The sequence below is a fragment of the Entamoeba dispar genome, genomic scaffold (genome assembly GCF_000209125.1).
Source record: "Entamoeba dispar SAW760 scf_1105229457545 genomic scaffold, whole genome shotgun sequence".
Taxonomy (NCBI): Eukaryota; Evosea; order Mastigamoebida; family Endamoebidae; genus Entamoeba; species Entamoeba dispar.
The window spans coordinates 10,671-20,535 of NW_001852796.1; the positions used below are offsets into that span (position 1 = coordinate 10,671).

Sequence of the window (9,865 nt, forward strand, 5' to 3'; positions counted from 1 at the left end):
CTTGGTAAACCAATTTATCGAGCACATTTAAGTTTAGTGGCAATGTATACTGCTCCTGGATGTATTCATAGGATAACCTTAAACTCAACTGTTATCCCACTTGGACCAGAACCAAAGAGATTTTTAATTGATGTTTTACCTTCAGTTCCACCAACAATTGTAACTCAGTTCTTTAAATTTGAACACTTTATATTGATTGAAATATTTACTCAAATGGGTGCTCCATTAAAAATCTTTATTCCAGTTACTATTATTACTTCACAAGACAATAATATAAGGTCGTATTATGCAAAAGTTTGTGGTGTTACATTACCTTCTACTCCTTATTTTGGTATTCATAATAGACCACCACCTCCTTTCCCATCTTCTATCGTTGATGGGTTACAAGAAGGTGTTACTGAATTTTCAGGAAATGTTTGGTTAAATCATATAAAACGTTGTTTACAACGAACTAAAGATGGTGATCCAATGGATGAAGTTTATCCATTATTTACTAATTCTATGTTACCAGAAGGATGGATTATTGGAAATAGTCATAATGAAACATATTATATAGATGTCATACATAAAACAACATCATGGAAAGATCCACGAGATATTAATATGATTAAACCACAACATGTTTTAGCTCATTCAAAAGGTGTGTTAAACATTTTACCAATTAATGCAGAAGGACTACCTTGTTGTAGTAAGAAACATCCTGAAGTAGTTGTGATGGTTTTTACTGATTTTCAAAGAGTTTTAAGAACTGAACCAGCAAAAGGTTCTGACCCAACATTTGTTCCAAAAACACTTGCAGTTGAATTAGATGAATTGAGAGAAAATGTTAATGTATTTTTATATGTCAAAGGAAATCCTGATATTTATCTTGGTAATATTAACATTGATTTAACTTTACTACCTTTCCCTTCAATTATTGAAGATTGGTTTTATTTACAACCTACTCCATTTACTGATAATGTCACAAGTGGAAGAATAAAATTAAGACTTGCATATCTTGAACATCCTATGGCATTGACTGAAGTCAATGCAATGATGCTTACACATGTTCTGACAAGTCTTAATTCTCCTTTTTTCCCAATGACACCAAAATATGAAGAAGAAGTTAATAAACAGTTTAAACGAATGGAAAATGGGTCAATTAGAATGATTAAGAAAGAAGGAAATAGAATTGTTCTGACATGGGAAAGAAATACTGGAGGACTTGTTGAGACTAAATACGACAATACAAATAAAGGAGGTATTAAAGAAAGAGTAGGACAATTGTTCGTAGGAAAGAAAAAAGATTCACAAGAAGAAATACCTTTAATTGATGTTCATTCATTAAATGGAAATTGTGCTGATGATTTTGAAAAAGGAAATGATTTCTTTGATACAGGGTATGTTGATATGGCAAAAGTTACAGAGAGTATTATTAATTCTAAAGATGATGAATTAAAATTAAAGGTTTCTACAAACACTTCTAATCCAAGTAATTCTATTAAACCTATGATATCTCCAGTTATTGTTAATAATAATGATGAAGTAAAAGAAAGTAAGTCAGTAAGCCAAATTAATAACCAAGAAGTAATGACATATCCTATTCTTGATGACATTGATAAAGACAACAATAGTGAAGAAACACAAGAAGGACAATCAACCGTCCAAGAAAATTTATTAGATTTAAATGAAGTAAGACCAGATCCATTAAAGAGTCTTTTTCCAACAAAAAAATAACAAAATAATTTTTTAATTCAATTTTTTTAATTATTGGATAAGAATAACAAAAAAAGAAAAAGTAAAAAGAAACTTAAAATTGATAGATTACTTTTGAAAAGATGGTGATTGTTTTTTTTATTATTTGTTTTGTCTTGAGTGTTAAAAGTCATATTAATGAAGATTTTGTTATATTAGTACATGTCGATGGGTATTTATCAATGCATGAAGCTAAAAATGGAGAATTGATGTGGTTAAGTCAACAACTTGATCCATTTATTAAAACAAATTCAGAAGAAATTTTATTACCATCAATCGATTCATCATATTCATTATTTGAATTTGATTCATCAAATGGTGAATTTAAAAAATTTAGTTATTCCATTAAAAATATTTTTGAGAATAGTCCATTTGTTTTATACAATAAAGAATATATTACTTATCGATTTATTCATCGATATGGATTTGATTTAGATTCAGGAATGATTTGTAAAGACAATTGTAGTTCGTATTTAGGAATTAAAGATATGTTACCTTTTGTAGTTACACAATATCAAATATCATCAATTGAAAGAGATGGAATAGTGTTTGTTTTATAAATTAATTAAGCGTTAATGAGTTATTAATAATTAGTAATAAATTTACAATATCATTATACGATTTAGAAGTACCAAAGAATAATAGTAATGTTCTTCGATTTGATATTAACACACAACGATTAGAATTATATGACTCAATTCATTTTTTAACTTTATGGAGTCAATCTATTAGTTTTATTCCAATGAAAGCTTTTATTTATCATCGTAGAAGTAATTTTTTAGAAGTGATAAACATTCATTATTCATCAATACAAAATCAACAAATTTATTTAGGAAATTTTGCTTATGACAATCAACAACAAGTTTATTCTATTGTTCCAGATTATCTTAATGTTTGTTTTGATACAGAAAATGAAGTTACGAATCAAAAGAATATGGATAGAAAAAATAAAATGAGATTTAGTGCAATTTATATTGATTCATTAGAACAAGTAAATGATCAAACAATAACTTCTAAAGAATTTAAATCAATAACAAAAGATGAATTTAATAAATATGAAGATATACAAAGTTATATTAAAGAATTAAAACAAAACTCTACAAAAATGAAAAGAAAAGAAGATATCCAACAAAATAGTGAAACAACATTTATATTAATTCTTTCATTAATCACTGTGATACTTGGATTTATTGTTGTTGTAATGCTTGTTTATATTAATTATATTCAAAAAGGAATTAATTCATCTTCTCTTTCAATTCATATGACACCAACTAAATATATTCCTAAAGATATGAATTATATTGGAGAACAATTTAGTTGTTCTAAAAAAGTACTAGGACATGGTAGTTTAGGAACAATTGTATTTGAAGGAACAGCAAATGGAAGAAAAGTAGCAGTAAAAAGAATGGTAAAAGAATTTTATTCATTTGCTGATAATGAAATGAAGATTATTAATATGACAGATGAAAAACCACATCTTGTTCGTTATTATGGTAGTTTTGAAGATGATAATTTTGTGTATTTGGCTATCACATTTTGTCCATATACTCTTGATGATTATTTAATTAAATTAGAAGAAATCGAAAATGAAAAAGTTAATGAAGAAAAAAAAGAAAATAATAATTCAAAAAGATTAATGAAATTAAATAAAGAACGTGTTAGATTAATGAAAGAATGTGCAATTGGAGTTTATTATTTACATTCATTAGGAATTGTACATCGAGATATTAAACCATTAAATGTTTTAATTGATGAGAATAGAGGGATTAGAATAACTGATTTTGGATTAGCAAAAAAATTAGATCCATCTACATCATCTTTTAGTAATTCTACTACTAAAGGAAGTATTGGATGGCAAGCACCAGAAATGTTAGATGATAGTCCAAGATTATCAAAAGCAGTTGATATATTTACATTAGGATGTTTATTTTATTATATTGCAACAAGAAAACATCCATACGGAGATTCTCTTGTTAGACAAAATAATATTTTAAAAGGAATTTGTATTAAAACAGAGTGTAGTTTTGATAATTTATATCAAAGTGAATTTATTGCATGTTTTAATGGAATGAATAAAAAAGTTCCAAATGAAAGAATTACTATTGAAGAAGTACTTAGTCATCCATTATTTTGGAATTGTAAAAAACGATTAGAATTTATTCAAAAAGTTTCTGATATTATTATTGCTGATAAAAATTATACTATTTCTAAAAGGCTTGATAGTGCTGGTGTTGCTATTCAATGGGACAAAGAACTTTCTCCAATTATTTTACAGACAATAAATAAATACCGTATTTATGATTTTAATCATACAATTGATCTTCTTCGTGTAATTAGAAATGAGTCTCATCATTATTATACCCTTCCTCAAGAAGAAAAAGATTTATATGGTACTTTCCCTGATGGATTTTATGAATATTTCCATTTTAAATTTCCTTCTTTATTTACTGTATTATATTCATTTATAAAAGAATTCTATTCTCATAGTGATTCATTATCAGAATTCTTTACTCCAGATCTTTAATTTTAAGTTCTATTTAAATACTTCAAAATTTTCTTTATTTTTGATGATTTTAAAAAAGTATTTTCTTAACGTTGTTCATTTAATTACATGTTTTTAATAAAATATTCTTCTTCAAAAAGAATAGAACTAAAAAAGAACTGTAAATAATTTGAATTAGGATGTTTGATTTGAGAACAGTACTTCCAAACTTCTATTGTCAACACATGCCTTCTTACAATAAGCAACACCAAATCCCAGTTGTTTTTATGTCATTTGAATTAATACATTCAATGTTTCTTGATCAAACAGCAAAAATATGTGATATTGTTAAACCACCAACAAACCAATTGACATATGAAAAAGTTACAGAACAAATAGAAATATTAAAATATAATTTTAAAGAAGAAAGAGAAAGAACTTTATGGGGAGATATTCATCTATGTGAAATAAAAAATTTATTATTAAGTCTTCGATGGAGACTATTTTTAAAGTGTTTACCAGAAGATAGTTCATTATGGACATCTGTTATAAATGAAGAAAGAAAAAAATATGAAGAGCTTTGTATTAAATATTCAAATGAACTTATTTATTTAAGTAATTCTAACCCATTAGAATCATATTCAAATGAAGCAAATCTTATTGCACCAGATCCAAATGAAAGTATTGGTATTGACACAGAGAAAGTAAAAGTATCATGGGATATTAAAAAAGATATTAGAAGAACTAAATTAGAAAAGAAATTTCAAACGTGTGAAAATAGACAAATGTTACATCGTATTTTATTTCTTTTTGCTATTAAACATCCTGAACTTAATTATACACAAGGAATGAATGAATTAATTGCTGTAATTTTTAATGTAACTATTATAGATTATTCAAAGATATCAAAATTACTTGAACAACAAAAAAATTCACAGACAAATACACTTTTAAGACAACTATTCTCTCCTCAATACCTTGAACATGATGTTTATTGTCTTTTTGAGCATTTAATGGATATTGTAAATATATGGTATGAAAGTACTGAAAACAGTTCTAACACAATACTATTTCGTTGTGAACAAATAGCAGAAATATTAAGAGTTAAAGATCCACATATTTATCAAATGTTTTCTACTCTTGGTGTTGAACCACAACTATTTTTATTAAGGTGGGTTAGAATTCTTTTTTGTCAAATGTTTAATACTAATGAATTATATTATATTTGGGATATCTTATTTGCCCATAATAATCCATTATCTCTTTTAAATTATCTTTGTGTTGTATTAATGTTATTACCAAGAAGTAAAATTTGTAGTGGTGATGGAGTAAATGTTTTTAATATCTTTTTTAATTATCCCAATGATTTCTCTATTTATTTCATTACTCATTGTGCTATTATTACTGAAAAAGAAAAAGGTCGTCCTCTTTTTGAAGTTCTTTTCCCTATTCAAACCCTCAAAAAAGACAAAAGGAAAACAAAATCTCCTTCTTTACAGCAAATTCAAAAAGAATTAACTTTTAACACATCTAATACTCTTGACACTGACTCAATGTATATGCAATTAGTGTTTATTGAAGATTCTTTAGAAAAAGCTATGGAATCTCTTCCTTCTTCTTCAAAGGAAAGACAATTAGTTTCTCAAGGATTAAAAGAAGTTATTAAAATGAAAATAGATGTGAAGTTAGCACAAACTTTCCCTAAAAGAAGGGATTATTAAATAAATTGAATTTATCATATTAAAATCATTATTTACTGATTGATTATAAAAATATCTTAAAACTGATTTGATTAGTGTTTGTTTTATTTGGTCATTCTTTTTTTCCTTTAAAATTCATATTTATTGAATTATCAAGAAAAACAAAAGAGAACTTGAATAAAAATAATAAATTGAAAGAGTATTGTAATTGATAAAATGATTAAATATTATGTTAATTCATTTATTGATTATCATTGTGTGACGTTGATAATAATATCATTTTATTCATTACCATACTTGAATAAATATGATGTAATGTAAGATAAAAATAATATATAAAATAATAACATATAATATTTAATATAAAGAAATAGAGAAAGGTGAACGAATTGTACAATTACACAACTGAAGTTGTGGGTGCTTTTACAAGACTTTCATGTGTTATTCTCTATTTATTAATATTACATAATTTTTTGGTTTTAAGTTTCTTATTATAGTTTTCCTGCTCTTTATTTTTTGTTTTCTGATGGTACTTTCTTAAATTCATTGTTTAAAGGATATTAAATTGATTATGGGTTTTTTGTGATGTCTTTTTATTTTTCTCCTTTCTTATTTTTAGTTGTTGTGTTAGTTTATATTTCTTTCCTTATTTTGTCTTTGGAGAGGAAATTATTATGAACCAAACACCACAAAATAAGTATAAAAATTATAAAAATTTCAACAACATATATTTGAATAAATATTTGAAATGGATGAATACTAATAAGGAGAGAAGAATAAAAGCAATATTTAACAATGGTGCAATGTTATTTATAAATATGGATGATAGATAATGGTATATTCTCTTTGAAATGTTTAAGAAAATAAGAAATCGAAGACAAAATATAAATATTAAATATAGTGAAAGAGAATATGATTAGATTTGATAATATCAAAAGGGCCATGTACTCAATTAGAAAAAAAAGAAGAGCATTACACAGAAATGAAATTAATGACATGTATATAAACAATATTCATTAAAAGATAAAAAAAGAAATAATATAAATATAAAAAGTATAAAGATAGAAAAGAAGAAAAGGTTGATGATATTAAAGAAAGATGATGGAGAAATAAAAGAATAAAAATTAAAATTAAAACAAGAAATGATAAAGAAAAATGAAATGGTAAAGAGATACAAAAGAAAATAAAGAAATAAAAGATATATTATGATGAAGATAAAATGAATAAAAAGAAACAAAATATGAAAAATAGAATTCAAAATATTATATGACTGAAATAATTAATTCACTTGACTGAGAATATCTTGAAATGAAAAAGAATTTATTTTATTATGAATTTATTATGAATTATTAAATATTTCATATTAAAATAAATACATTATTCAATATATATATCAAATTAATGATTTATTCATTATGTTGTAAATCAATAAATCCATTTTTATTCAAACATTCAATAACTGTTAAATGTAAAATAAACAAAATATTATTATTATTTCATAATTCGTAACAAAAATAAATGAATAAATATAATGAAAACAATGACATAACAAGATGTATTTCATGAATATAAAATAACAATATAATTAATTAATAATGAGAATAAGAATAAAATAAAGAATAAAATATAATAAATATGATAAATAATATGTGAAATTAATGATAAATGAAATAATCAAATGATTGTATAAAATATATGTTGTTATGAAATAATTTATTTATTTCATATTTCAAAATAAAATAAATGTCAATAAAATAAATAGAACAATGATATAGCTATTTGAAATTGTACTTTAAATTGTGTTTTTATTAATATATTAGATTATTATACATTCAATTTATGAAATATATTTAATTATCATTATTATATTATATATTTGAAATTAAAGAAACACAATTTATTAATTAAAGTTAAATAGAAATAATAATTAATGAATAAAAATAAAGAAATAATGAAAATAATAATATCATAATGAAATACAATTATATTCATATTATTTATAATTTATTATGTTTCATTTTATTATATTATTTATTATATTTATATAATATTTTCATATTATTGTTTATTATTCATTATTTCATTTGATTTGTTATATAATTCTTTCTATTCTTTCATTTCTTATTACTTTAAAAACAATTTATTTGTTATATTATTTATTATTTATATTTATTTTTCATTTCTTATATAAACTATTCTATTTCTTTTATTTCTTATTTCTCATATTGTTATATATTTCTTTCTATATTTATTATCATTCATTTTATTTAATTCTTTCTTCTTATTATTCATTTTATTATATTTCTTTATTTTATTCTTTTATTTCTATTTTATTATCTTTTATTTATCATATATAATAAAATAATAAATAATAAGAAATGAATAAGATAGATGAATAAGAATAATATTTAATATGATTATTAATTAATGAAAATATAAAATGATATAATTTAACAACATTATCAGATATAATACCAGTAATGAATGTAAATATAATGAACAATATGTAAAATTCATAAATATTCACATCAAATCATTATAATATCGAAATTAATGATTATTTATTATTTATAACAATAAAATAAATGAAATGATAAATATTCCATTTTCACATTCATGATATTTTTAATTCATTTATCTACAATTTATTAATTATTCAACATTTAAACAATATAAATCTAATGAAAATCACAAAATAATAACAAAAACATCAAAATAATACAATAATAATACAATAATAATATAGAAAGAAATGAAGAAGAAAGAATTTAATAATCAAATAACAAAATATTTAAATAAAAAACAAAAAAGATAAATTAATAAAAAAATAATAATAAAAAATATCAAATATTCTTGTTATGAAAAATAATCATTATGAGAATCTATTCCTTTCTGTTTCTTTTCTTTTTTTTTTTGTTCTTTATGTTGTTTGTAAGATTTAGTGAATGTACTTTTATTCTTTTTTTCATTCATAACTGTCATTTCCATCATATTTTACACCATTTGTTTCTTCTTCTGATACTGCTGATATAACTTATGATGTTTTCAAAATATCATTTCATGTCTTTATTAATTCACTCTACTTCTCATAAAATCTTTTCATATTTGTCTGTTGATGTTGTTTGAGTGGTGTTCTAGAGATAGTTCTTATATTTTCTGTTTTGATAGTTTGACATTCTTGATGTTATGTTTTTTATCTCAAAACACTTTGTTTTACTTTCTAACAGTGATGTCATGCCGTGCCCTTTTTAATTTTGTTGAGATACCTTCAACACTTTACACTCAAATTCATTGTTGAATATGTTTATATTGAAGTAATTCGTGTTGTTTGTTTTGTTGTTTTGAGAATGAACTTAATAAACTAAGTATTGATGAAAGACAACAAACTTGTTGTGAAGATCAATCACACTTAGATATTCCATTTAGTAATCTTTGTGATTTGTTTAGACAAACTCCATAAATGGCTATGAGTGTAGAAGAAATAGAAGTTAAGATAAATGAAGTGATGTTAGTGGTATTAACAAATCAGTCTTAGTGTTAGTGATCAGAAAAATGAGAGAATTAGAAAATATGAAGAAAGGGGTTTAGAAGAGAAAAAGGGGGAAAATGTGGTCAGTTTTAAATCAACATTTGTCAAATTCAGTGTCAATAAAGATGAATTAACACATTTCAACAATTCACTTGTTTGTAATAACACTCAATAAACATTTGAGTTGTTTATTATGAAATTCAATAACTATTTTCTATTTACTATAGACACAATTAGTAAATTAGTTGGTTTGAAGATATCTGAAGTTCATAAATTTATAGAGAGTTTAAGAAAAGACCATTTAAATGTGAATGAATATAACAAATAAGATAAAAATGATATAAAATAATACAAGAATAATAAATATAAGAAAGAATTAATCAAAAAGAAATAGATTACAAAAATGTAATGATTCTTTTA

General features: G+C 23.1%; 3 protein-coding genes across 3 annotated transcripts in view, besides 26 other annotated features; all 3 read left to right on the forward strand.

The window, feature by feature from the left end:
- EDI_046930 (uncharacterized protein) overlaps window positions 1-1,716 on the forward strand; it is a gene marked incomplete at both ends in the record, with an annotated part of 1,839 nt that extends 123 nt beyond the window's left edge. The window contains one exon of the mRNA XM_001733167.1: window positions 1-1,716. This exon is cut by the window's left edge and continues 123 nt beyond it. Within this exon, the coding sequence (XP_001733219.1) occupies window positions 1-1,716 (1,716 nt within the window).
- Window positions 1,707-1,751: a sequence feature (AT_rich).
- Window positions 1,752-1,916: 165 nt separating this feature from the next.
- Window positions 1,917-4,258, forward strand: EDI_047040 (uncharacterized protein; the record flags this gene model as incomplete). Its single annotated transcript, XM_001733536.1, has 2 exons — window positions 1,917-2,281; window positions 2,329-4,258. The coding sequence occupies 2 exons, from the start codon at window positions 1,917-1,919 to the stop codon at window positions 4,256-4,258; spliced, it is 2,295 nt and encodes a 764-aa protein (XP_001733588.1).
- A 158-nt stretch (window positions 4,259-4,416) lies between these two features.
- EDI_047050 (uncharacterized protein) lies at window positions 4,417-5,937 on the forward strand (the record flags this gene model as incomplete). Its single annotated transcript, XM_001733537.1, has 1 exon — window positions 4,417-5,937. One exon carries the CDS (start codon window positions 4,417-4,419, stop codon window positions 5,935-5,937), a length of 1,521 nt encoding a protein of 506 aa, XP_001733589.1.
- Window positions 4,616-4,638: a sequence feature (AT_rich).
- Window positions 4,682-4,702: a sequence feature (AT_rich).
- Window positions 5,930-5,972: a sequence feature (AT_rich).
- Window positions 5,973-6,216: 244 nt separating this feature from the next.
- Window positions 6,217-6,282: a microsatellite.
- Window positions 6,283-6,506: 224 nt separating this feature from the next.
- Window positions 6,507-6,569: a microsatellite.
- A 37-nt stretch (window positions 6,570-6,606) lies between these two features.
- Window positions 6,607-6,634: a sequence feature (AT_rich).
- A 161-nt stretch (window positions 6,635-6,795) lies between these two features.
- Window positions 6,796-6,816: a sequence feature (AT_rich).
- A 119-nt stretch (window positions 6,817-6,935) lies between these two features.
- Window positions 6,936-7,113: a microsatellite.
- Window positions 7,024-7,195: a microsatellite.
- A 38-nt stretch (window positions 7,196-7,233) lies between these two features.
- Window positions 7,234-7,327: a sequence feature (AT_rich).
- A 58-nt stretch (window positions 7,328-7,385) lies between these two features.
- Window positions 7,386-7,413: a sequence feature (AT_rich).
- Window positions 7,414-7,423: 10 nt separating this feature from the next.
- Window positions 7,424-7,595: a microsatellite.
- Window positions 7,482-7,590: a microsatellite.
- A 27-nt stretch (window positions 7,596-7,622) lies between the features above and the next one.
- Window positions 7,623-7,677: a sequence feature (AT_rich).
- A 41-nt stretch (window positions 7,678-7,718) lies between these two features.
- Window positions 7,719-7,825: a sequence feature (AT_rich).
- Window positions 7,826-7,828: 3 nt separating this feature from the next.
- Window positions 7,829-7,882: a microsatellite.
- Window positions 7,883-7,897: 15 nt separating this feature from the next.
- Window positions 7,898-7,968: a microsatellite.
- Window positions 7,969-8,153: a microsatellite.
- Window positions 8,055-8,169: a microsatellite.
- Window positions 8,170-8,173: 4 nt separating this feature from the next.
- Window positions 8,174-8,262: a microsatellite.
- Window positions 8,263-8,267: 5 nt separating this feature from the next.
- Window positions 8,268-8,422: a microsatellite.
- A 41-nt stretch (window positions 8,423-8,463) lies between these two features.
- Window positions 8,464-8,518: a sequence feature (AT_rich).
- Window positions 8,519-8,596: 78 nt separating this feature from the next.
- Window positions 8,597-8,756: a microsatellite.
- Window positions 8,757-8,797: 41 nt separating this feature from the next.
- Window positions 8,798-8,838: a microsatellite.
- A 929-nt stretch (window positions 8,839-9,767) lies between these two features.
- Window positions 9,768-9,854: a microsatellite.
- Window positions 9,855-9,865: the final 11 nt, after the last annotated feature.